The sequence below is a fragment of the Mus musculus genome, chromosome 1, assembly GCF_000001635.26.
Source record: "Mus musculus strain C57BL/6J chromosome 1, GRCm38.p6 C57BL/6J".
Lineage (NCBI taxonomy): Eukaryota > Metazoa > Chordata > Mammalia > Rodentia > Muridae > Mus > Mus musculus.
The window spans coordinates 178,951,626-178,979,558 of NC_000067.6; the positions used below are offsets into that span (position 1 = coordinate 178,951,626).

The following is a 27,933-nucleotide window of genomic DNA, read 5'->3' on the forward strand; positions in this document are numbered from 1 at the left end:
GGGCCTAGTACAAGCAAAAGAAGGGTATTCAATAGAAAAATACGAAGCTAGGAAAAAGAAATCAAGGTTCTCTCACATCTTTAATATCCCCAGAGAGATAATATACTGAGCTCAGATGAATAGGGCAATATATTTTTAAAACAACTAAAATTCAGTGTTTTTTTCCTTTCCTTTTTACCCATTAGTGACTAAAGGATAAACAAGAATTCTTGTAAATTCACAGCGAGAGCAGTAGAATTAAAAGAGACCTATAAAACGTGACAGTAAAACGGGAGCCAGTTTACCCGCAAGTTAAGCAAAAACACAGACACAAAGAACAGCAGAGAACCAGAGATGCACCTTACAGTTTTTATTCTACATTCACTTGAAAAGAAAACAGTTAATTTTAAAAATTATTTTATCTGTGTAAGCATCTGCCTGCATGTTATGTCTGTGCACCACGTGAGTGCCTGGAACCCTTGATGGTCAGAAGAGGGCATCAGAGGGCATCGTATCTCCTGGAACTGGAGTTGCAGACGATTGTGAGCTGCCGTTCTAAGTGCTGGGGATTGAAGTTGGGACCTCTGAAAGAGCAGCCAGTGCTCTTAACTGCTGAACCATCTCTCCCACCCCTACACTGACTGTTAACATTTGTTTTCACTTGGCATAGAAAGCAGGCTTCACTGTGGTATTTTTGTATGTCCTTAATTTGTGTGTGTGTATGTGTGTGTGTGTGTGTGTGTGTGTAGCAGGTTTCACTGTGGTATATTTGTATGTACTTTATACATATGTGGGTCAATCCCCCTCTCTCCTTTTCACTTTCATGTCACATGTATGCTATTAGGTTCTCTCTGCAGTCCCTCAAACCTCCATTTCCCCCTCTCATATCCTACAGCAACATCCTTGTATGCATGCACTCACACACACACACACACACACACACACACACGGCCCTGACAAAGGCTGAGGCCTGGGACTGGGAAGCTGGTCCCTCTGGAATAGCAGGTTAGGTCCATAGGCAGGGGCACACTTTCTATGCCAATTGAAAGCAAATTTGAATAGTAAATGTAGGGGCAGGAGAGATGCTTCGGCTGCTCTTTCAGAGCTTTGGATTAGTGGTGAACACGCCGAGAGCATCCTCACTCTGATCCCAGTCTTAGGGAGGCTTCTGGCTTGGATTCGGGTGTTCTCCCATCAGACCTCAGAGGAAAGGGGCTTCCTTCCGTGACTGCTTGACATGAAGATTTCACGGTTTTCACAAGGTCCAGAACCCTCTCTCTGATGAACCCCGGTGGGCTCTGCTATGGGAGCCTTGCCTCCACTCCTGACTGGCTGGACTAGGAGGGAATTTTCAAGACATCTGGCTCCTGTATGCAATTTCCCTCCCTCCCTGCAGCCAAGTCTAACTGGGGGCCTGTGGTTTGCAGCCGTCTGGCTCTTGCTTAGAGGAAGTCAGGTCTGGGTAGCCACCATGAGTGGATTCCCAAGCAGCTTCCTCCTCACACTCTTGGCATTCATGTGGCACGGCTATAAATTATGCCCGGCGTGTTCATTTTCAGTTCAAATGTGTTCTCATCCCAGAGGAGCGGCTAATGGCGTCAAGTTACTGACGTGAGAAAAGCCTGCCGCTACAATGACCATGGATTAATGGGAAGGCTTCGTAGAGGCTGGGGCCGCAATCAATCCTCAGTCACTGGCGACACGGATTTTAAATTGTGTTCTCTGACCGTTTCCCTCTTTGCCAAAATTATTTTGCTGTAATTTTATTGGGTAAATATTTACCTTTGCTTAAATGTTTGCTTTGTATTAAAACTGGGTCCACGCAGGGTGCCTTCATCCTCACACACTGTAAGTTGGCAGAGAGGGATTTCAAAGCCCATCAGATTTTCTCTAGGAGGCGTGAAGACAAATCTCTTAATCCAGGATCATCAGTGACTGATAAATTTCATTCAGAAAGCTGGCAAGCACGGCATCCTATCTACGAACTCTGCCCATGGGCCATGGAAGTTACTCCCTGACTTTCTCTTGGGGTCTTTCATTTCCCCAGTGAGTTAAAGGGGGACAAACAATACAGCTTTCTCTTGGTCCTCATCTCTTGGTTCCATCCCCCACCCCCATCTTTCCAGAATGTAGGAAGTTTGTTTTTCATTTGATGAGAATGTCAGAGAATTCACCGATGGGCCCTGGAGTGTTCTAAGAATCTGGATTAGAATGGCAAATTATTCTAGTCTATTACCGGAAGTACAGAGTGTATATTTCATCATATTTGTTAAGTGTTCCATAGCATATAGATAGTTTCAGGGCTGCTATGGTGAAGGGCCCAGATGGCACCATTCCCCACTCCTGTGGCTATGCCCCTGCTGAGGGACTGTAGCTGTTTCTACAGAGATGGGAACACATATCCATGCCTTGGGGTGGGCATTGACCTATCGGACTAAAGCCAATGTGATAGAAGCAGGCTTGAAAAGCACTGGTTGGCTGGGAGTTGATTGACTTACTGATCCTGGAACTCTCCTGGCCTGTGGACATAACTGGTTAGCCAACTTAAGGTGCTGTATCATTTAGTCACTCTGATTCTGCAAGTGACCTACCAATAACAGCAACGATTCACAACCAATAAGTCCCGGAACAAACCAGAAATGTCCAGCTCAAAGTGCTGACCTACAGCACTATGAGCTAAACCAAGTTATGTTCTGGGGCTGTTTGTCATACAGCATAAGCTAATGGATGCAAGTTCTCTCAGTATACACTTGGTAGGTCATGCAAGTTTTATTTGGCCTTTGTGTGCACGTTTCCTGAAAACATCAGAATCATTTAATAGATATCTGTTGAATTGGATAGAACTGGCCTTTCAAAAGGCTGAGGTCAAGGTCCTCTCAGAGTTACTTAGCAAATCTGGGGTGGGGTTCTAGTGCACCTGACGTCAGACTTCTTTCCTCATTGTGAAACGGCCTTCAGATGCCCACTATAAGCTACTGTGGCTAGCAGAGACAGCACTGCCTAGGGGTGTGCTGGCTGGATGACAGCTGGGCATGAGCAGAAGCATCCTTAGGAAAAGGTCCTGGAGCTCAGGGGTGTGCATCAGACACCCTACACATGTCATCGTTTCCATGGCACCAGATGTTCGGCCGGTGGGCCCCAGCTTCTTGCTGTCAGCTTTCTTTGCTCTAACTTAAGGTATACCCCTTCAGGCTCTGACGACCATGTGTCATTCTGACAGTGTCTTCTGCCTCCCTCCCTTGGAGGCCACTATTTTGGAGTCTGCCTTCACACCCTGTATCCCTGTAACAGAGGAGTGGATTGTAGCCTACTATCTAAGGGCCATTTCATCTGAAGCAGCCCACCGGTCTGATTTACTACTAGAATCTCACTGGAACAGGAAGGACCGCACTGCTTCCAGGACCAGTGAGCCATACAAGGTTCAACTTTTTTTTTTTTTTTGGACAAGGGAAATATTTTTGTTATTTTTCTAAAGCAGAAAGATAGAGAAGCAGGCCAAGGGGTTGGGGAAGTGGAAAAGACAACAAAAGCAGAGGAAACCAGGCTAAGGTGAATGAGGATGAGAACACAGTTTACCACAGGGCAATAGAGCTTTGTGCTCTGCCCACCAGCACAGCAAAGCACAGACTAGAGCAATTACAGAAGAAAGGGGGTTAAGAAAGTTTTAACACACACAAAGAATTATAAAGTACAGCAAAGATTTATACAAAGAGTTGACTTCAGTATCTTGTTCTTTTTGTGTGAGCCTTACAGTGTTTTCCTAGTAATGTTGGAAATGGCCTAGACCTAGGATTTGAGATGATGATTCCTGTGTTGGAGGGGTATTCAGGAGGAAATAACACGTAGTTATTCACTGCAGAGGAGTAAAGGCAACGTTTCAGAATTCTGCTTCTTCACAACAGACTCAGGACAGACAAAATCATCTTGAGTGAAACCAGTGAGGCCAGAGGCAACATGGCACCTGACTGCAAGCCATATTACAGAGCCGTGCTAGCAGAAACGGCATGGCCATAGAGCAAGGGACCCATGGGACTGAACGGAGAGCCCAAAAGTAAGCCCACAAACCTAGAACCCGCTCCTTCTTGACAAACGTGCCCAAACCATAAAGGCTGTGTGACTCCCTCTTCAACAAAGTGTGCAGGGAAGGCAGACAGCCACATGCAAGAGAAGGAAACCGAACCTTTTCACGACGGACGGATCTCAGCTCACGATGGACCAAAGACCAAATGCAAGATCAAGCTGGGAACATGCATGGGAACACGTCAGTAAGGGCAATGGAGTATCATAGAAGCCAGAATAAGCAATGGCTTTATGTGATTATAGAAGGGAGGGGATCAGAACCGAAGACAAACAATTACACTGAGGTTCTGTACAGCACACAAAACAGCAGAGGAAAAGACAATCTACAGAACTAGAGAACTGTCTGCCAACCATCCTCCCAGTGAAGGAGTCATATCCACAATACATAGTGTATTTATAATAGGTAAGGAATTGAAAAGGCAAGAATCTGATTACAAAATGAACAACTGTTCTGAACAGTCACAAAAACATGAGGCACAATCAATACCATTGGTCATCAGGGAAATCGAAACTATGATGAAATATCATGTACGCCAGTTAAAATGCGATTAAAGCCAACAGCAAAGCAAGGAAAAAAAAACCCATAACAAATGCTGACGTGAACATGGAGAACAGGAACTCTCATACACTGTTGATGGGAACCTAAAGCCAAGGAGAGTATGGAGGAGGTTCATCTAAGAAGTTAAAAGAGTACCACCATGGGACCCAGCCATGCCACTTCTAGGTGTATGTCAAAGGGAAATTAAACCCCAAACATACTTGCCTGACATGTCTACTATAAAGCCATTCATAATCGCCAAGGCTGCAGTTACTGTAGGTGCTTGCTAACATTTACCAAGTACATACAAATAACAGGCTATTACTCAGCCATAAAGAAGAGTGAAGCTCTGTCAGCTGCAGCCGAATGGACAGAACTGGAGGAAATTATACAAAGAGAAATAAGGGGGGACGACAGAGACAAGTACTGCGTTTTCCCTCTCATGTGTAAGAGTCAGGAGGGTGTGTGTGTGTGTGTGTGTGTGTGTGTGTGTGAGAGAGAGAGAGAGAGAGAGAGAGAGAGAGAGAGAGAGAGAGAGAGAAACGGTGATCCATGGAGGCAGGAAAATAAATGGAGGCCAGAGTTCCTCAGTGACAACTGGGCGCCATGTGTGTGTATTCAGATATAGAAATATCACAGTGAACCATGTTAATAAGTACAATTAAGACATCTCAATAAAGATAAAAGTACAATAAAAAATCTTCTTGATATACACTTGTGTTTAGAAGTCTATGTGAAAATTATTACTTTTATCCGTTTACTTCTATATACACACACACACAGAGGAAACTTGAACATATTCTACCCTATTTTTTTTCAGTTTCTGGAACAGGGTCTCTCTACAAGGCTATGGCTGTCTTGTAATTCACTGTGTAGACAAAACTGGCCTCGAACTCATGGAGATCCACCTGCCTCTGCCTTTCAGGGGCTGCCTGGGATTCCATTCTTCTTTTGGAAAGCTCCTGCTTCCAATGTTGACATCTTAACCATCAAAACCACCTGAGAATAGGCAAAGCCAAGTCGCCAGTGGCATTTTGGACTCGTCTTTTTAATTTATTGTAATGGTTCTGCTCTATCACGAGTAAGACTTCTCACGACATGCCACAGAATCACATTTACCCACATAAACACATTGGCAATTTCTACAGAAGGTCCACACAGCAAACACCACAGAGCGTGTGACCTCAGTAAGGCGTTCGATGGAGGGCGCGCCACCTTCCCCGTCCTTCTGGGGGTCCTTAGGAGGCTCGTATGTTGGCATCACATTCTTCCAGGAGAAGAATCAAATCTTCAATCAGGCTGTGCTCTCGGCCGTGGGTCACTTTCATAATGTCAAAGGCCTAAGGAGAAAGGACAGGTGACTGATTAATGCCTCAAAACAGACAGGTCCCTCTCTGGCTTCTCACGGTTTCCCAAAGGCCTAGGAGTCCTGTGGCCCACAGGCGAGCAACCAGTCTTTAAGGAGTAGGCAGCACTGTGGTTGACAAAGCCAGAATACAGGTGGCATGGGTGCTACCTGGGTGTTTAGAAGGCGGACTCCACACTGGGCATCCTGGGGCGGATATGATCTTCAGTGACTATACTGATACACAGGGTTAGGTGGCTAGTGGAGGGTTTTAGTCATTCTCACTAAGGCCATTATGTTGAGCAAAAGAAGAAATGGTGTGCTGCTTTTATGCTACTTTTTATTTTATGTTGGGGGTGGGGGGTATGCCTGTGTCGAGGTGTGCTTATGGGAGTCAGAGGACAAATGAGGGAGCTGGTTCTCTCCTACCCTGTGGATTCCAGAGATAGACCGCAAGCTGCCATTTTGGTGGCAAGCTCTCTCACATGCTGGGTTGTCTCACTAGCCCATGGTAATTCTTTTTCTTGCATCTTATGCTCACCTCCAGGTTCTTAATGACTATATACAACATGTGTATAGTTAACATTCTCTTCCAGGGATGTGCTAGCATGGTGTTGACATTTTGACAGTCCCTTCCTTAGGCTTCCATGCTCAGCCTTTTACTAAGTCTTGACATTCAACCTCTAGAACTTAAAAAAAAAAAAAAAAAAAAAGGATGGAGCTTGTGAATCCTCCAGGACGAGAGCACAGCAGAAATAAAGTTAGCAACCTAGAGGCAAGAAGTCTCTGCTTTAGTCACTAGCATTTGCTTCTGGGACAGCAGCTTCCAAACCCTGAGAAAGCCCAAGCCAGATGCTGAGGCCACATGTGGGCAGCTGTGGGTGACTAACTCCTAGAGAGGCTTTAGATGACCTCAGCATCCAAGCAGAAGCCAGCCAGGCACTGTGGAAAAGCTGGAGACCCATTCCTGCTGTCTTAGGATTTTACTGCTGTGAACAGACACCATGACCAAGGCAACTCTTATATGGACAACATTTCATTGGGGCTGGCTTACAGGTTCAGAGGTTCATCAAGGCAGGAGCATGGCAGCATCCAGGCAGGCATGGCGCTGCAGGAGCTAAGAGCTCTACATCTTGTTCTGAAAGCAACTAGCAGAAGGCTGGCTTGCAGTCTGCTAGGACAAGGGTCTTAAAGCTCACATCCACAGTGACACACCTACTCTAACAAGGCCACACCTCCTAACAGCGCCATTCCCTGGGCCAAGCATATGCAAACCACCACACCTGCTGTGTTCAATCCCAATTCCTGGCTCAGAACTGTGAACATAATCTTATTGTTCTTCACTCTCCTGAGTCTTTGGATGGTTTGCTATGGAGAGATGAATGACCCGAGCAGCAGCACCATGTACTGTTCAATGGAAGGCAGGATGTGGAGAGGGGAAGGAATGCAAAGCTACTGTATCCGGTGTGACTGTGCTCTAAAGACCCTTTATGGGGTGGTGCTGGTGGCTGTGAAGCACCAGGCAATGGACTCCAGGACAACCTGATACCCCCACACCCCACTGAGGACAGGCGCAGTAACTCCCAGAAATCACAGCCATTGTCTGCTACTTGGTGCTAATCTAAAGTCAGCATGATTCACCCTGTACAGGTGTGAACAGCTCTGCTGCGTCTGTGGATATTATTTTATAAACCACTCTTGAAGAGTTAGGTCACTTCCAGCTGACTTACATTATGATAGGACACAGATCTTTCAGTCTCTGGGTTCGCTCCTGGTGCTACTGTTGTCGTCGTGTGTGCGTGTGTCTCTTTTGCTTTTACTCTGCTAGGCATTTGTTGGGACAAATCCTCCTTGGCTGCAGAGACTTTGGAGCTGGAAAGCACTGAGAGGTCTCACAGTGAATCCCCTCTGTCCACACGACATCATCAAGTCAGACGCCCTGGCCTCTACAGAGAGGAAGACTGAAGGCAGGGCGAGAAAGCCTTAGACTGGTGGCTGCTGTTAGCCTGTGCTCCTGGCTTCTCTTCGGGTTTCTGTAAAGGTGTTCTCTGTCTGACTGTCTATCTGCCTGCCTGTCTCTCCCTCAATCAATCTCTCTTTCTCTCTCCCTCTCTCCCTCCCTCCTTCCCTCCCTCCCTCCCTCCCTCTCTCAACCTGTGTGAGTGTGTGTGTGTGTGTGTGTGTGTGTGTGTGTCCATGTTGGAGGGGCAGAAGATGTGGCTATGGCTAGATGTTAGGAGAAAAAGAAAATTGAAAGTAGTCTGTCTACTGTCTGTCTATCTGCCTGCCTGCTGCCTATCTCTGTCTCTCTCTGCCTTTCTCCCTCAACCTGTGTGTGTGTTGGGGGGGGGGGTGGCAGAGAGGCAGGAGATAGGGTTACAGATCAATGTTGGGAGAAAATAAAAGGACATTTGAAAATGGCTCTGGACTGACACTGGCAGTCAGGCCCACAGGAGGGGCCAGGACAGATGCAGGGAACTTGTTTCTTGTTAATCTGCACAGGTCTGTCCTGCAGTGACTGCACACATATCCCAAGGCAGGGCTTGCTGGAATAGTGGGGAAGAGCAGGAGCTGCCCCACCTTGCAGGCAGCCAGGCTCTGGGAGAAGATTAGAGAGCAACATCTGGTGCCTCATGTTTTATTCTCTTTTCCCTGCTCCGCCCTGGGCCCTCTGCTGCGCTGGACATGCCGGGGTCTGAGACAGGGACCCGAATGATGGGGTCACTATAGAGGATTCTGGATCAGAGAGAACCTTCATGGCAAGTTCTCTGACTTGAAAGCCACTGTGTCTATCTGGTCCCTTTCTACTTATCTCGGGCTGGCTGTGCTTGTGATTTGCTGAGGATAAATGTTCTCTGCTAGAGCCCCTGCATCTCGACTTGAGAAAGGGCTCAGCTGCCACAGCGCCCTCTGCTGGCTTCTTCTCATAGCTCCTGAGCAGAGAAGCTTTGTCTGATGGCTGTGTTTCAGGGGTTCTCTACCTAGAGAGGGACCTGGATTTCTCTATAACTTGACCGACAGCCTAATGACAATGCTGGCTTCTTGTCACCCTGGCAGTGGAAGGCTGATCTGTGTTTCCCCAAGCATGTGTGTAGAAATAAGAGCTTAGTTATAATTAATAAACAAGATTTTCTCTGAGTGATAGTCATATACAGAAGAGAAATTGAGAATAAGAAAAAGAAAAAAAAAGACTGGTAAGTCTGCCAGTGACTTCCATGTGTCTGAAGGTGTCAGTGATTTGACATGAATGGGCAGGCCTGGTGATGGAGGACGAGATCTGGTTCTGGAATGGGATGCCACTTGTGTCTGTCATGGTCCTGGGGCAAATATGTGCCTGGGATGGAAGGGAGCCCTGAATGGGCTCGGGGACTGCCTCCTCTCACCTCGACCCCCCAAACGAAGCTGCAGTAAATCTTGGGCAAGCCATAGCAATGGTAGCTGGGAACTGAGGCTCTCTGCCTTCAGCGCCTCCCAAATGCTACACATGTGCACGTCAGAGGGGACAATTCCAGTTTAATTTCCTGTAGTGGAGTATAAAACAGATTAAGGAAATTTAAACTGGAGCAGGCTTGGTTTGGGAAAAGCTTCTCTCTTGCCATTAAATTTTATTTTTTAATGGTAGCATTTAAAAGGAGCCTGCATGCAGTCTCGCACGGAGGACTCATTTGAAGCCTCCAGCGGGATGCGCTACACCCCCGTTCGGATTCCGAATGTTACACTGGAAATGGCAATGTAGACAGTCAGCTGCTTGAGAGGCAAAGGGCTCTCTGAGAAATAAAGAAAAGGCTCCCACGACACATTTCCATCTCATCACATCTTTAAAAAAAAAAAAAAAAAAAAACAACGTAATTTTAGAATTGTGACCATGTATTAAATAGAATGAATGAGATCAAATTATGATTTAAAGCTGGAAACAATGTGGCTTTCTTATTAATTTTTAATATAAGTATATTAAGTTTATCAAGGATCTCATATGCTTTCTACTGTGAGCCCGGGGAATGCAATAAATGACTTCCCCGAGCATGATTTGAATATGGATACAAAAATCAGAAGGAAAAGAAACACATGATAAGAGCCTGTGTATCGGGTCTCCACAGCGGGACACGGATGAGTTTCCTTCTTCTGCCCATCCCAAGATGAAAGCCATGTGTGGGCTAGGGGAGGTGGACGTGGCATTCAGTAGGGGACATCAAGCAAAGCTGTGCCCACAGGCGGCTCCAGAGCCACTGATTGAGGCAGGCAGCAGGAAACGCCAACGTCTCCGAGGCCCCATGTGAGCTCAGAAGCTTCCCTGCAGACCCCACACCACTCTACAACATCCCAGACCCACTCTAAGTGTCAGGTACCCTGAGGGCTACGCTCCAGGGAGGCTAGATATCCTTGGAGGGATCACCTGTTCACTCATGTACGCTACACTGACAGGCAGTTCCAGGGACTAGGTCAGGGCCATTGCTGTGGGAGGGTCTCTGGCCTTGTCAGACAGCTTGTGCCTATGCATCATCACAGAGAAAGCAGACTGCTGGGGTGCCCACAGGAGGGGCTTCCAGACATGGTCAGTGGCAGAAACCAGGCCAGAAAGAGCTGCTGTTGTTGGGGACGGAGTGACGGCCCTGGGGTTAAGAACCCTGAACTATTATTCTTGCAGAAGACATCAGTGCCATTCCCAGCACCCATAAATCAGCCCACAACTGCCTGTAACTCCAGTTTCAGGAGATTTAGTGCCTTTCTCTGACCCCCATGGGCACTGCACACATATGGTTCACACACATACATTCAGGCAAAATGCACACCCATGTGCGCACACACATTATTGTGTTATTATCTTTAATCTGTCAACATTTAGAAATACTTATTTGTTTTATATGCCGGGTGTTTCGCCGGCATGCATGTGTGTACACCTCCATGTTTACCTAGTTCCTTTAGAAGCCAGGGGAGGGCAATGATCCCCTGGAGTTACAGACGGTGTAAGGTACCATGTGAGTGTTGGGAATTAACCTGCAAGAGCAGTGGATGTTCTTAACTGTGAGCAATCTCTTCAGAACCAACCCAATCAATATTAACACAGTGCCAGAGACTCTGAAGGAGTCGTACTTTCCCAAGACCTTGGTGTCATCGAAGGAAAGCACACCTCTGGTTGCACTGTGCTATGTGACATACCACACCAGACAGAGGTGGGGGGATGGAGCCTTGATTTTGTTTCCAAGTACTGTTATTGATTTCTAATTTGATTCTGCTGAGGCCAGAGCATTTATCTATCTCTTACACTTATGAACCATTCACATTAATTGATTATTTGACTAATGGCCCAGAATGTGTCCTGGGTTCTCCTGTGACATGTGTTCTTCACGTAAACATCACTAGTGGTAGTAATAAATTTCCCTCTCTCTTTGTCGATATTCTGTCTGTTTGTTCTTATGAATTGTAGACACAGGCTTCACGTTTACCTATACTTGTGGTTTTCTGTTTTCTTTCAGGTCTACAGGTTTGGTTTGGTTAGGTTCTGAGACAGAGTCTTGCTATGCTACCCAGACTGGCCTTGAATTTGCTAGGGTGGCCAGTCTGGTCTCCAACTAGTAATCCTCCTGCCTCAGGCTCCATGGCAGAGCTGTACCAGGTTTTGTCTGTACTGTTTGAAACTGTGTGCTTTGATGCAGCTATGTTTAGTGTTGTTGCATCTTATGGGTAGACTGACTACATTTCCATTCTAGGTCCTTCATCTCTAGTAAGAAGTCTACTCATGATATTAACATAGCCACTGAAGCTATTTTTTATAATATTTTCATGATGTATCATCTCTTTTTATTTTCAGTCTGTCCATAGCATTATGTTTAAAGAGTCTCTTACAGACAGCACATACTGGGTTACTTTCAAATATATCTGCTCTACTAAATTTTGCCTTCCAGAGTATTTACAGCAGGGGCTCTCAGCCTTCCTGATGCTGGAATCCTTTAGTACAGTTCCTCATGTGTGGTGCCCCCCCCCAAACATAAGATTATTTTTGTTGCTACTTCATAACTGTAATTTTGCTACTTTTATGGATTGCAATGCAAATATCTGTATTTTCTGATGGTCTTAGGCAATCCCCGTGAAAGGGTTGTTTGACTCCCAAAAGGGCCATGACCCATAGGTTGAGAACTCTTGATTTAGATCATTTATATAGACATTTATATTTATATTTATTTATATAGACATATATATTTATATATGTACTTATATATATTTATATAGACATTTATATTTACAATGTAATTAATACTACATTAGTTTTACATTTTATTTTTTGTTTGTTCTTTCTACCTGTTTTGATGTGTCTTTTTTTTTTTTTTTTTTGGAATCCCCTTGTTTTGCCATATCTCTTTTAGCATGTCATTTAAAGGTCTATTTAGTCTAGGCTGGCCTTGAACTTGCTATGTAGGTAAGAATGACCTTGACCTTGCCATCCTGCTGCCTCTACCTCCCCAGCACTGAGATTACAGGAGAGCACCACCACACTCATGTAATGAGATGCTAGAGATCAAAGCCCTGGCCTTGTGTGAGCCTCGCAAGCTCGCTACCAACTGAGCCACACGGCCTTTCCACCCTGTAGTGCCTTTGAGTACATTCCTTTACACGGCGTTTAAGAAGTGGTTGTTTTAGACCACCCCTCCTTCCTCATTATAGTCCACTGGTATCTTCACTTTTACCAGGTGGAATCACAGAGAGCAACGTCCCTTCTCTCTACCTTTATCCCCAACCCCAAATCTAAGTATCCAGCTATTGCACCACAGACTTCTAGAACCACCTCAGCCAGTGTCTGGCTTCCTTCAACTATCAACATGGAAAACTGAAGAGAAGGAAATTCTACTCATTCAGACTTTTGTTTATTGTAGCCTTTCTTCCTGATGCTTCAAGATTTCTTCCTGTGTTATTTTTCTTTTGTTTTAGAGGCGTTGGGGTGGCAATTCTTTTAGGTGAGGCCTGATGGTGCCAAGTTTTTTTTTTTTTTTTTCGTTTTCCTATAGCTGTGAACAGCTTGGTTTCCTTTCCAGCGCTTGAACGATGTTTTTGCTGAATTTGGGTTTGGGGACTAACAACTCCTTTCCCCAGACACACTTGAAGACAAGGAGCTATTCTGTGGGGTTTCTGGTTCAGGTGTTTCTTCCCCTCTCAGCAAGGAATCATTTCATCCTCTGCTACGCTGAGTATTTGTTTTGGGTTTCATTTTTATTTGAGTAATGAATCTGGGCGAGAATGCCTTCTGGTTTTAATTTGGGGGAGGGGAGCATTTACTTAGCTTTTTATCTCTTGCCAAATTCAGGTAGTTTTCCATCACATAGGAAAACAATTACAATAATATATGTAATTCATATTTTAATATAGACTTTAAAAAAACTTTACCATGTTAGTTGGCTAGTTTTATGTCAACCTGATACAAGTTAGATTTGGGGACAGGAGTCCTCAGTTGGGAAAATGGCCTCATCAGATTGGACTGTGGGCAAGCCTGTGGGGCATTTTCTTCATGGATGACTGATGTGGGAGTCCAGTGTGGGTCCTGAGTTGTATAAGGAAGCAAACTGAGCAATCCAGGAAGAGCAAGTCAGAGCAATTGACTTCTGCTCCAACTTCTGCCCAGGTTCCTGCTCTAAAATCCTGCCCTGGTTTTTCTTGGCGTTGAACTTACAAGCTGTAAGGTAGAATAAACCTTGCCTCTCCAAGTTGCTTTTGGCATTTTGTCACAGCACTAACTGAGAGGACTATCCTTAGATGCACAGGAACATCCACGCTACTGTGCCTGCCGTCCACGTGCAGAACATCTGCATCATGCCGTGATGAAAGGGCTTCCCTGCTATACAGTGCGTAAGCACCTACCCATGCCTTCCCCCAGATCCTGGTAACCACCACCCTGCCTTCTGCTGTGAGCAGCCATTCTAGGTGCCTCACACATACAGAATCACACAGCACATGCCGGTTGTATTGAATTGGGGTAATACCTTCAGAGTTCATCAGGGCGTATCATGTGGGAGAGCTTCACTCCTTTCAGGGCTGAGTAATATGCTTTTGTGTGTCTCTGCTTACCTTTTGCTCCATTGGCAGGTGGCCTTCTGATACATAATGCTTAGCGTTAAGATGAAGTCTATTTGTCGACCACTAGGTCTTGAACTCCCGGGCTTTTGTTGTTATAGTCAAGAAATCGTTGCTCATCTCAATATCTTGACGGTTTCCCTCTTTTGTTTTGATCTGTTTGTAGTTTGAGCTGTTGTGTTTCAGATATCTGGATCCATTTGGGTTATTTTCTGGTTAGGTGAGTCTCACATCAGTCTTTGTATGTGGACATCAGTCTCTCTGGCACCATGTGTTGAGGTGACCATCCTTACCTTATTAAGTGGTGCTGTTGAAAATTGCTTTTCCATGTGTGTGAGGCTCTACTGCATTTTTTTTATTGTATATGCATTGGTCTATGTATCCATCTTTATACTAGTAGCATATGGATTTGATTACTATCCCTTTATGGTAAGTTTTGAAATTGGGAATTAGAATTCTCCAACTTAGTTCTTTTTAAAGATTCATGTTGGCTATTTTGCTGGGGCAAAGTCTCTTGGGTTTCTATGTGAATTTTAGATTGATTTTTCTGTTTTGAAAAAAAAAAGCAATTGGCTTTTGATGGGAATGCATATACTACTCTGAGAGATGTTTACATCTTCAGTTTTTTGATCCATAGCACAAGATGTCACTTTATATTTTGATGTCTTTCTTTCATCACTTTGGTTAATTTCCAAGCATTTTATCATCTTACAAATGGAAGAATTCAATTTCCTATTCAAATGACTTATGAATGTTGATCTTAGATGGTACTAATTTGCTAACTGATTTATTAGTTATAATACTTTATATTATTAATTATAATATATAACTCTATTATATGTTATATGTTCTGTGTATGCATTTTACACATAAAATTTTGTCATCTGCTTAGTTTTTTCTTTTCCAGCTTCGATGCCTCTAATATTGTTTCAAGTATTTTTTTATACTTACCATTTCTCTTCTCTCTCTGGGAGTCGAATGTGAGAAAGCTAGCATTACTAGTCATCAGTCCCCAAGTCCCCAAGGCCATGTTCAATTTGACTTTTATTATGGTTTTCTCCCTGTGCAATTGGCGCTGAGTTTCTCTCTCCTCGCTTGCTTCCTGAATTTATTGGCTCTCTGGTTTCTGTGTGTTCCGTCACACCTTTCTCTCTTCACGAGACTTACTACGATTCTTGTTTGTTGCAAAAGTGTTTATAATTACTCACTGAAGCAGCATCTTTACAAAGGCTGTTGTGACATCACTGTCAAACGAGTCTAATGTATCTACTCTCTCAAAGCTGGTATCTGTTGATCGATTATAAAGATTAAGGCTGGTTCTTTGTATGGTGAATGGTTTTCAACTAAAATATAGACATTTTGGGAATCTGGATTTTATGCAAACCTTGTTCAAGCAGGCTGACCCTGACATCACTCTAAAAGGGAGTAAGGATGACACCTTGCTGGTGACAGCCAGAGGCACAAGTCCAGGTTTCCCACTCAGCTTCTGGCTACTACTGGGATTAGACTCTTTGATAGGGACATTTGTGCTTGTTTTCTTTAAGACAGTTTAGTCACTATGCATCATTTTTTCTTTACTTCCTCTTTTTAAATATTTGATATTTAAAAAGTGGTGTGTGTGTGTGTGTAAATTCATGCACACGTGCACTCCATGCACATATGTGCTGATACCCACGGAAGTCAGAAGAGGGTGTTTAGATTCTCTGAAGCGAAGTTACAAGAGGTTGGATGCCTCCTAAAGGGGGTGTTAGGAACTGAACTTAGGTCCTCTAGAAGAACAGCGGGCACTTTCAAACGCTGAGCCATCTCTCTAGCCCTATCTCCTCTCTTTCTTGTTTAAAAACGCACACCTGATGCTACTATTTCCTACTGGAATTCAGTTGGCGACATTCATAAGTACCAGAGCCAGGGGCTCTGATGGCACCAGTGGCACTTACAGCCTATCGTGTCTTCATATCTCTTGCCCTCTTTTCTTCCTTCCCACTGACCCACATGCCAAGTTGTGACATCACGTGCAGGTGGGCTAAACGTGCTCAAAAAGTCTCAGGCATTGAGGGCTTCTATCCAAGACTGTACGCATGTTCACTTTCCTCTGGTGAGGCAGGGGCCCTGATCAGATTCATGAATGTGAACATGAACACAGAGATTAAAAACTACCGTAGAGGGCTAGGAAACGGGAAGAGTAAAATTGCATGCTCTGGCTGTTGAGAGGCGCAGGGTGCAGACTGGATCAGAGACCAGCTCAGTTGCGCTGTGGGATCTGCCAGGATGAGTGGGTGTAACCGACAAGTGCACAAGGGTGAAGGGAGCGACTTTCAGAACCCTATGCCTGAACTTCCTATCTGAGACCAGGAAAGGCAAAATAGATCCTCAACATGAGAGGAGCAGAAGCATAGTGAACCTGGATCTGGATTGTAAAAAAGTTACCCAGGCAAAGGAAGGCTGACTGTAACACAGCTCCCACTGGCCAAATACCATGAGTAAAGGAACCAGCCTGGGACCCAGGTCAGGGAGGCTACAGCAAATGATCCCATGGGAAAGTCTTCTCCGTGATACCTGGCTGAGCAAGGTTGGCCTTGATGGCCTACAAGTCAAATTAGTAACAGAAGCCTTCCAAGAGACAGGGCAAGAGACGAAGAGTAGAGAAAGAACTGTGCAGGGAGGGGCTGCAGGACTGACTGCCCCGTGGCAATCCTGAGAAGAGCATTTCAACTGAGAGGCGAGGAGAGAGAAGCAAAGGACATCAGAGCTGGACAAACGGGGGACCTTCTGCAGGGTCCTAACAATCTGTGACGCATTCCTGCGCCTGTTTCTGAAGGTCATTTCTGCTTCATGTTTGGGCTTTGAAATCCCTATTCCCAGGCTTTACCCAGGGCATACATCAAAAGAGGGTAGCTGTTACAAAGGGGGAAGTGCATGGTCTCCTTCCTGCTGCTCCGGTTGCCTGAATGCTGAGGAAACTCGGGAGAAAAGCTTTTTGCTGGAAGACCCCAGCCTGCACCTGCACCCAGAGGCCACGAATGTTCTCGAAGTGCTCTGTTGGTTTGGGTTAGTCATCTGCTAGGAAGTTGTCATGAGAAGGAGGTCTGCTGCAGACATGACTCAAAGAACAGGCCCTGCTGGGGCTCCTAATGTTCTTTATTAAGAAATTCAGGCCACTCCAGTGTGACTTTGTTTGGTGGATGGCATATGTGTCTGTGTTTGGCGCCATTGGGGGACACATAAGATATATCAGTCCCTTGAGGAAGTCCCACTCCCTTTGGGGTAACACCCCAAGATGAAGGATGTAGTGCCTCAAAGGGAAGACCATGTTGTAACCGCAAACAGTAAACATAATTAATAAAGTTCCCAGTCAACAGGAACACAGTCCTCCAATGCTTGAGACTGGCAGGCATACCCATAACACTGCCCCAACCACTTCTGTAAACTCTATAGAAGAGTTATCCTCTGGAAAATAAAGTCATAATTGGAGAGTCTAAGTGTCCTGCTTCAAGTTACAAAGCTACATGGTTGGACTAGAATCTGAGCCTGTGACCCCAACCCTGGCACCCCTCGATGCTCTACCATGTTGCCAGGGAGCATATCTGCTCCTGAGATTTGTTTAATGTCAGTGTTTGGAATAAGCCTAGGACTTGGCTAGAGTCAAACAGGCACCTTGGGTGAGAGCATGTTTTAAAGTCTGGCAGACAGTCGCATGTCAGCCCAGGACAGTCTTCACTTGCTCGGCACTCACACTGGGACTTACTTCTGGTGCCAGGAGGAGGACATGCTGGGCAGATTTCCAACAGAAGCTTCTGGGTGATGTATGGTAAGCTCACAAGATGAGGGCAGGGTGACAGGACAGTTTCCACTTCAATAGACTAAGGGCAAGAGGTGTCATGGGCCACATGACAAGCATCAGAGGGTCCTGGTCATGGCCTGCATCTTCCACAAAAGCCACACCACCCATAGGCCCACACCGTGTCATCTCAGGGTTGTCTTTGCAGCTGAGGGTGTTTGATGCCCCGGCTGAAGCTCTATAAAGAAGGCAGGGATTCAGTCCCCGGCCAAGAGTGGAACCAAACTTGCTCTCATAGTCCTCCCACTATTAGATAGGTGTGGCCCTTTTAGAAGGTAGGCCCTGTTGGAGTAGGTGTGACCTTGTTGGAGTAGGTTTGCCCTTGTTGGAGTAGGTGTGGCCTTGTTGGAATAGGTGTGTCACTGTGGATGTGGGCTTTAAGACCCTCATCCTAGCTGCCTGGAAGCTAGTATTCTGCTAGCAGCCTTCAGATGAAGATGTAGAACTCTCAGCTCCTCCTGCACCATGCCTACCTGGATGCTGCCAAGCTCCCTCCTTGATGATAATGGACTGAAACTCTGAACCTGTAAGCCAGCCCCAATGAACTGTTGTCCTTAAAGAGTTGCCTTAGTCATGGTGTCTGTTCACAGCAGTAAAACCGTAACTAAGACACCCACCTTTCTTCTAAAATCACATTCGGGAATTCAAATAGGCTTGAAGGCAATTCTAGATGCTGCGTTTCCAGAAAGCATCTTCTACTTAAATGAGACAGTTGAGAGAAGGGAGGAGCCTTGCATCTCAGTGTAGATTATAAAACCTTTTCACATGTTTGTCTCCTCCAACTGTAAGGACAGTATTACTGGGTCTTACTCAGAGTAGCAGCAGCATTTAATCAACAACTCGTGGTGAATTAAGCAGAATATATCAGAACTGGCTATGTCTTGAAGAGAGGTTTTTGCACATATCCACCTTGACGTTTCATTTTCCAAACAGGACTAGAAATACTTCTCTTGCTTTTGACATATTACTACTTTTTTTACTTAAACCTTCACAGAGCAGAACATGGTAAGTGCCATTTGTCTCGACGGATGGAGGGTTGTCATGCTCTTGACCAGATAAGAGAAGGGGCAGCCTTTGTGAGACTGCAGGAGGTTGTCCTAACGTTCATCTGGGGAAGATGCAGGAGAAAGAGAAAGAAGAAGAGATGCCGACCTCCAGGAAGCCCCAGTTGTTCCCACTGGCTGATGGCTGCTGTCAATTAGAGACAATGTGGCTAGTGTTCGATACAAGTTGGCTTAGAAATCCTTTAGGCATTTATCTCCTTGCTTGTCCCTTTAGACAGTCCCTGGGAAGCCTCACTGCAGTGCTTGATCATTCTACCACAGCTCTCTGACACAAGAGTATTGGGGCCCAGAAGACCCCCTTCAGGTATCAAAGGCTCCCTGAGAAAGCCTATAGTCTAGGTCTCCTATGACCCACCAGTACAGGGGCCAGATAGGCACATGACTGCCATGTCACAGCAAGAGGACGTTCTGAAGTGTGGGAAGGTTAGGCCAGGAGAGCCCTGGGCTGCTCCAGGCAGAGAGACTCCTTAAGAGGGTGGAACTCCGTGCTCCTTTTGCAAAGTAACGAGCACTAGCCTAGGCCCTCCATTTCATTTTCCAACATGCACTGCTAAGATTGTATTGACCTCTCTCACTCCTTCCCTTCCCATTTCTCCAACAACAAATACATTTTGGGGATTTTGCCTGATGCTGAACTAGTTACAAGGATGACAGCGATGAGTTCCAGGCCTGCTGGGGTTGGGAAGGGTGCCCCCCAACACACACACACACACACACACACACACACACACACACTAAAATGTTGAATGTTCTCCACTGGCAGCGCTGGCAAAGAGTTGTAAGAACCCCGATAACAAAAACACTGGAGCTGAGCCCTGAAGGACCAGTAGAGTTCTGAGCTGGGAAGTACATTTAAGGTAGAGGAAATGGCTTTGTAAAGACCTCAAAGTTAGAGAGTCAGTATTGACAAGAGCCTGCCCTGGCAGTGGGGAGGGGAAGGGGGAGTGATACAGAGACTATAGACTGATGGGCAGGTCTCACCTCCCGCAAGAAGAGACACTGTGCTCAGAGGATGTGGGGAAAGGGTGATTTGTGAGCACATGTGTACTGGTGTTCTGAGACTCACACCGGAGTGACTGTTAAAATTGTAATGATTAGGGGTCTGGGGAATAGTTGGGTAGGTTACGCGTTTGTCATGTGAGCGTGAGGACCTGAGTTCGAGCCCTAGGACCCGTGTTAGAAGCTGGGGTTAGAGGAGCAGACCTGTAATTCCCAGTGCTGGGAGTGTGGAGACAGTCAGGTCTCTGATGCGCACTGGGGAGTCAGTGTAGCCTAATCAGTGAGCTTCAAGCCAGCAAGATCCCATGTCTCCCCAAGTAAGGTGAATGGCTCTTGAGGAATGACACCTAGTTGATCTCTGGCCTCTTCATGCATGTGCACAAGCCTGCACACACATGTGCATGCACAGCACGCATAATAAATAAGCAGGTTGAGTCTATACTGACAGTGGAGAACAAATTTCATTTGGGTACATTTATCCCACAGAAATTGGCAACTGTTACAAATGTTTTTAGAGACGGCTGTGAAACATTTACCAGCACACTTGGGCATGTATGCGCTCATACGCTAAGAGCAGAGCTTAGCAATCACCGAGTAGAGGCCTGGCAAGAGACAGAGGAAGGTACGCCGGGCCGAACCCAAGCCTTGGCACACTCACCAGCCTCAGGTTCTTCATGGCTTGAGGAAACATGCCTTGATGGAGCTGCAGCTTGCCAACTTTCATCACTTGCACACCTCTGACGGGATGGCTTCCAGGGAAAAAAATCCTGGAAGAGACCAAAAGGCAAACAGTGACGGTAGTTCTCACCTTCGCAGTCAGTATTTCACTGGAAGACTGGGACACAGGGGAAGAGCTGGCTGTGACTGTTAATGAGCTCCTGAAGGGAAATCAGCTTGTGATCTAGAAGCCAATATGGAGACGAGATGATATATAACCTTCCTTCGGATCCCCAGAATACCTCCTGCATTTAGGGCAGGGTGAAGAGCCATCCATCTGGCCCTGTGCATTTACATGGAGAGAATGCTGCACTGCGTTTTGGAGTATGAGTCTGCCCCTGGTCCTCTTCCATGAAGCTGCAACATCGGCCCAGCTTCATCAATATGTATTTGTAGAATAAATGAAAGAGATATGCTACATGGGGACATTTAATCATGGGCTGCCCAGGCTCACAGACAAAGAACAGCTCAAGCAGGGAGGGCACAGGGCTCAAATTATCTAAGAGATGTCACCAGAGATGGCCATGTGACCATCCATCCAGGCAGGTGGCTCCCTCCTCTGGAGGAGAGGCACTGGGGGCATGCCTGGATACTTTCAATATATATTTGCTGGCTAAAGGTATGGGCATTTCTATTGATTCCAAAGAGATGCTGCCACACATCTGCTGCAAAGCCCCTCGACTGAATCTTGGTTGTAGAGCCCATCATGGTCCACCTTTCCTACAGCACATGTGTGCTCACTTTCTCTCGACAGTGGTTGAGGTGCCCAGTCTGTAGTGTGTTCCCATGGTAGCCAGCACACAGAAGGAACACAACTCATTCTTGAGACCTTTCACATTGTCCTGTTTTTGTCCCCACCCCACCCCCTGCCCCATTTCTGTTAATAAAATATCCTGGCAAAAGTAACTTAAAGGAGAAAGGGTTTATTTGACTGACGGTTCTAGGCGACAGCCTATTGTGGCAGGGATTTGTAGTGGCAGGAGTCTGAGAGAATTGGCAATGCTATGCCCATCCACAGTCAGAAGAGGAGAGTATTAAATCATGCATGCTAATGTTCAGCTGGCCCTCTCTAGTCTGGTCCAGGGAGATGACCCTGCCCATGATTAAGAGGTCTTCTTCCCACATCAACACAATCAAGACAATTGCCCTCAGACCTTCTCAGAGGCTAACCTTCAGGCAACCTCATACAGGTGTGCCCAGAGGCCTGTCTCCTACCTGTCAAGCTGCCAATTAATACTAGCATAGGCATATAGCATAGGAGGGGTGTGGTGGTAGATTGGAGAATAAGGGCTCAATACTGCATCGTTTCATTTTGGATCCCACAGTATTGTCTCTTCTATCTCCTACAGGTTCCAGGACAGTGGTTCTCAACCTTCCTAATGCTGCAACCATTTAACACACTTCCTCATGTTGTAGCAACCCCCAAACATGAAGCTATTGTCATTGCTACTTCATAAATGTGATTTTGCTACTGTTATGAACTCTAATGCAAATATTTGGGGGAGACAGAGGTCTGCCAAAGGGGTCATGACTCACAGGCTGAGAACTGCCGCTCTAAGCAAATACTGAGCTTCCGATGCCCATGCAGGATTATGGTCAGGCTCGAGAGGGAAATACCACACTGGAAAGACATGAGCATTTCCATCAGGACCCAATGATCCCACCAGACACAGATAAATATTCATACAAGAGCAAAAATAACATTATGGGAAGGAGAGTGCTTTTGTGCCCTGTGCCCGAATCTTTCGAGCCATACATATTCAGTTCAAATCTGTTGACCAGAGTGGAGGGAGAAAGTGACGCAGTGGTTGATGAAGAGAACAAACTGGTGGCTGGGTGGCTTGGAGAAATGGGGTAAGCTGGCTCCCAGGAACTTGGAATGGAAGGATGGGTATGTATTTAGACAACCAGGGAGTCCAACCAGGACATTCTCCTGATGTGAAGACAGGAGGACCTGCCTTTGTCCCATGGCCACAGCGACAGTTCAGGCGCTCACCTAGATAATGCTAGCCCTGTGTGGCTCAGCTTCGGCTGCCCTTTAACTGAGCCCACTGAATCCAGACTTAAGCCCTCCCGTGTAACAGATCTTCAGCACCCCACTCCTCTGATTCAGCTCCTCTCTGTGAAACGCAATATAGAAACCTATTCATTCATGCTCTTAAAAAGGAAGATTGCTGACCTGGGGGCAAGCACTGTGCCACGGGAGGCGGACCGTGCCTCTTTAAAGACCCAGAAAGGGAGAAGGTGGAGAACAAAGCAGCAGACACCTGGTCCCCAGGCTCCTTCATCTCTGATGTACGCTATGAGGTCAGTGGCTTCACCTCTTGTCCCTTACAGAATGAACATCATTACGGAGTTGGATGGAAATGATTTCCCGATCCTCAGACAAAAGGCTTAAGTGCAGGATGCCATCATCAGAAGGTAATTGCCCCGGACACGTTCCCTGAAAAGCGCACCTGGATTGGGGATTTTATTTTATTGCTGTGAATATGGTATAGTTAAATTTAAAGGCCAAAAAGTAATTTTATACTAATAATCTCTCTGCTAAGTGCGTGTCTGTCATGTCAGTGAGCAGAAGGGAAGAAAATCTGGTTCTGTGATAGCAGAGAAAGTGGCGCATAATTACGCCGTGACGGGTACCTGCCTCGGTCACGGGAAGATTAAAACCTGAGTGGAGGGTGAGCGGGAGGCTCCTATGGGAAGTGGGGGATGCCCACACACAACTTCGGTGCGCTGACTCTTAGTAAGAGGCTGCTGGGGACTCTTGTTCCTAGAGGCCTCCCAGCTGATCTGTGGAATCAGACTCATGCTTGCTGGTTGGAGTAGCACCCCAAGGAGTTCTGGGGAAGGCTCACGCCTGCTGGGTAGCCCACGTAGGATGTGGCCTTTCCATCAACCTGCAAAGGGAAGCAATGAGAGAGTGGGGGACTCTGCTGGTCTTCTTCACCTGCTGGGTTATCAGATGTCAATCAGGGATGCACAGAGAACCTGAGGTGGAACCTGTTCTGGGGTGGAACAGGAGCTAGGGTGTCACAGCTAGGGGAGTCCAGTGTTTGCAGACCTCTGCACAAGTCCAAGGTGTATTCTTATCCTTGGCGAACACAGAGCCAAGTTGAAGAAATGATGATTGAGTCACAACGCAAAGAGGAGCGTGGGTATCCCTCCCTACTCCTAACACAGGAGTTGGGACTACAGTGACTTGGGGAACAGCAAGAGTGGGCTGGTTTGGACTGAGGAGAGGATGGGATGTGGGGCATGGAAAGGGGTGGGTTATCCTACCGATAGTAGGGGAGGCTGGATGCAGATATGGAGGGGAGGTGCCTTCTGGCCAGGCTACCCACTGCAGACATATCTAGTTCCCAAGTCTTCCTATCAGGTGACACTCTATTGAGGGAAAGGAAAATATATCACCAGGTAGGAAACACAGAGAAGTGGGGGGGGGGGGGAGCGAGGGAGGGGCGAAAGGCCCAGGTGTCAAAGACAGTGGCTGCTGTCTCAAATCCTTAAAAAAGAAGGATCTGAGACAAACAAGGTCAGAGTTCATTCAACAGGATCTGGGGACCTGCTGGGAGACAGCAGTCACAGGTGACCCCACCCTCACCCGCGATTCAGAAACACCTCCACAAAGACACATATGAGAGTCATATAACACCACAACCATCTGACAGGCCAATTCTTCTTTCCATAGGGGCAAGACGAGCCATCTCATACCCCAGAAAGCTGGGCCTAGGATGGAAAAGCTGCCTTGGTGCTGTGTACATGGGGGCAATGCATTTGCACAGGGTGTGGGTGGCTGTGGAGAGGCATATATAGTAGCTTTAGTTCCACCAATAGGCACATATGGTCTTGCTGCTCTCAGGTTTCAGCAGAGGCTGAGGGTCAGGGAATTGGGACTACATGAGAATTCAAAAGGCACAAAGAGAAGCCTTCACCGGCAGGACCTTTGCTCTGTGCCCAGTGCTCTCCGTGTGCTACAGCCACAGTGGCACTGCCTCAGAGGTAGCAAAGCTTTGACATTTTATAGGGCAGGAAGAGACAGTTAGTGCTCGGGCTTGTTTGCGAAGCCTAAAGTCAAAGCATTTGCTGGTCCTAAAGTGAGAGCTTCACCTACCTGTTGGAGTTGCATCTCCCAACGAATACACAGACCTAGTTGTATGGATGTTAGCTGAGAAATCTAGAATAGTGATGGGGCTTGGGAAAAAGAGGTTTGCAACTCCTGAAAATCTAGTCTGGGGGAAAATGTATTGCCAGGTGAAGCTGGCAGAGGACAGGATGGTGGAGAATCTTCCAGTAGTAGGTTAGGCTGTCCCAAGATGAATGCACCGCCCAGTCACTGACATGGGAAACCAGACACTGAGTACTGTCTGAAGGGATATGGCTGAAATTGTTTTGCATTTACCTATACAGCATCCTTGCCAAACCAAACAGAAACCAACAAACCAGAACAGAATCTAATGGAGCTCATAAAATTAGATCCCATTTTATGGGAAACACAAGTGATAAAGGAATTTGTGGAAGCATCGGGCTAAGTCCAGGGTGTGGGAATCCACAGGACCTCGGCACCGGGTCCTCCACAGGTCACAGCAGGAAAAGAAAGAGGTGGGGGTGGGGGGAGCACGTGGTGGGGAAGGACAGCTGAGATTTAAAGAGACTTAAGAGATGTAACAAACACATAGGCTTGATGCATCCTGATTCAAGTAGGGGAGTAGTTAAAAAGGCCGTTCTCAGATACTGAAGGAGACCTTAACATGAGATACACTGAAGCTGTAAGGAACTGTCCGCCTGTTTTATATTAAATGATGTAATGTCTGAGATGTGACTTAAATATCTTCACCAGAATCCGTTTTCCCAGCCATGGTGGGTTAGCTCGCTTCGGACTGACTCATGCTACAAACAAGGCAAAATGATGAAAATGTTTTTGAGACCCCGTGTGAAGGTAAGACAGACCATGGAAGCTGTAGACTCCTAAAGACTCATGACTGTGGAAAAGACTGGAAGCTTGCAGGTGTGCACCTTGTGTGAGGAGCCACTTTCCCCTGGGATGCTTTGAAAAGAGAGCCAGGGCCAGGAAGGCCAAATAGCTGAGCAACAAACAGCTCCGGTGGCCTCAAGGACAAGGATGTGCAGCAACCTACACCGAGGACCCAAAAAGTAGGAGGTGCGTGAGTGAATCCCAGACTTTCATCAGTGGCTCCCAAAGGGCTATAACCTCAGAATCGTGTAGTCGAACAGGAACAGAGTGGCCCCTACCCAGAACGAATCACTTAATACATGTCTTGCCTGAATTAAGGTGATATGTTTTTGCCTTGATGGCTAGCAGCAAAGAGATACTTCTGTGAGTAGCACAGCGTCATGCAAAGCCCCGTCATCTCTTTAATTTCTCTGTACAATGCTCTGTGTACAGCAGAACTATAACCAGGTGCAGGAGAAGGGAACTGTCAGAAAACTGAGAGAAAGGAAATGCAGACGTGAAACAGAACTTTTGTACTAAAATATATAGGTTCTGAGAGACTTTCGAAAGAACTATAATAAGCAGGTGTGGCGGTGCACACCTTTAATCTCAATACTCAAGAGGCAGAGGCAGGGGGATCTGTGAGTATGAGGCCATTCTGGTCTACAGAGCTAGATTCAGGACAGCCAGGGCTATGCAGAGAGACCCTGTCTCAAAAAAAAAAAAAAAAAAAAAAAAAAAAAAAAAAGAAAGGAAGAAAGAAAGAAAGAAAAGTATGTTTGAAAATTTAAATAACAAGAAAGAATATTAGCAAAGATCAAAATCACATAAAAACTGGCAATAGAAACTCTGGAAGTGATAATGCAATAATTTAAGCTAAGATTACTCCTGGCTCTGGGTCTTGAACTGGAAGCAGGCCAGAGGAGTGTATTTATCGTCATTCACAGAAGGGGAATGCAGGCTAGCTGGAATCTCACAGGAGAGAACGGAGAAGAGGGCAGAGCAAGGTCTGACACATCAACCCTAAGAAACCTCACAAATATTAAATGACAACAAGACAGCAAGATTCAAATCCACAGTGCCATGAGGACAATTCACCAACCAGTTCGAGAGCTGGGAGGGAAGATGGTGGCCATCCCAGAAGCCTTTGGAGTGCAAGTCATGAACCCTGAAGAAGAGCAGCACATGTGTTATATAAAAATGAGCATCTAGACAATACTACCCCAAAGACATTTCGCACTATTTTGTGAGTTTGATAACCTGGCATCAAAAGCAGTTATTAAAACTCTACCTTTTACAAAGAAGAAAGGAGGGGAGAGAGGGAGGGAGGGAGGGGAAGAGGGAGGGAGGAGAGAGGGAGGAACAGAGCCCTGTCACCACATCAAGTCTCCAAGGGTGCTGGGGTTTTATGACATTCTGAACCTCAAATGGAAAGGCAGACACAAGGAGAGAGGTGGACTGTCACGCTCTTCCAGACACTGACCCTGCAGCTAAAAGGCAGAAGTTGCAGCTTGCCCTCAACCCTGGGAGACTTGGCTTCAGGACTCAGCAAGCACCATGGGGACCAGGGACGAGGCTCTCTGAGAAGTCACAGACTCCTCCTCTGCTCCCCAGGCTCTGTATAATGTAAAGCAGCTGCTGTATGGAACTTATTTATGCCTGTGTGACAGGGAAGCTTTGATTTGTAACAAATAAAATTTTTTGTTGCCCCCTACCCCCAACAGGAAAGAGCCGGAGAGGAAAGACAGACCATGCTGCCCAATGACCTCATGTAACCCAGAAAGCTGCTAATCCCCAAGTGGATCGACCCTGCCCAGTGTCCCCTCCACCCACAGCTCTAACAGTGGCAAGGAGTTCAGCTGTGATTCCTGCTCGTGCCTCAAACCCCTGATTCCCTGTGTCTGTGACATGTGCTACCAGTGTCCCACGCAGCACAGAAGGTCCGACGTGTCTCTGTCACCTCTGCACTTGCCTTAGTATGAGAACATTCACAGAGCCCACACTGTAACTAGACCTGACAACATTACAATGAAGACTTTCTTGGGTTTCTTTTACTCCGTAAAATTAGTAAGCGGGACCATTTTTGCGCACAAAAATAATACATCTCACATTTCACGGTTCTCACACCTTGCCCAAAAGGTGGGGGCTTTCTTTTACCTCACAGTTCTGATGATCAGGAACCGTGTGGGTAGGATCCACTGTTGAGATGACTCTCTAATTAGATACTGAGAACCCGAAAAATCTTTTTATTTAATCTAAACGGCAGAGACTTATCTGGGGAAGCTGTAAATTAGAACGAAGGAGACAGAGACCTGGGCTGAAGCAGCTCAGTAACTCTGTCACATCACCTTTGCCCAGGTG

At 46.3% G+C, this 27,933-nt stretch overlaps 1 protein-coding gene across 6 annotated transcripts in view; it reads right to left on the minus strand.

The window, feature by feature from the left end:
- Positions 1 to 334: 334 nt before the first annotated feature.
- Smyd3 (SET and MYND domain containing 3) overlaps positions 335 to 27,933 on the minus strand; it is a 566,094-nt gene continuing 538,495 nt past the window's right edge. For 5 of the 6 annotated variants that reach the window (XM_006496982.4, XM_017312211.2, XM_017312213.1 and 2 more), the window contains exons 7-8: positions 20,563 to 20,671; positions 3,530 to 5,937 (exon numbers count right to left, since the gene is read on the minus strand). In XM_006496982.4, coding sequence (XP_006497045.1) covers positions 5,836 to 5,937; positions 20,563 to 20,671 — 211 coding nt within the window. In that variant the 3' untranslated portion in view covers positions 3,530 to 5,835. Of the gene's footprint in view, positions 5,938 to 20,562; positions 20,672 to 27,933 lie in introns of all 6 variants that reach the window. The other variant, NM_027188.4, reaches the window with a different exon arrangement.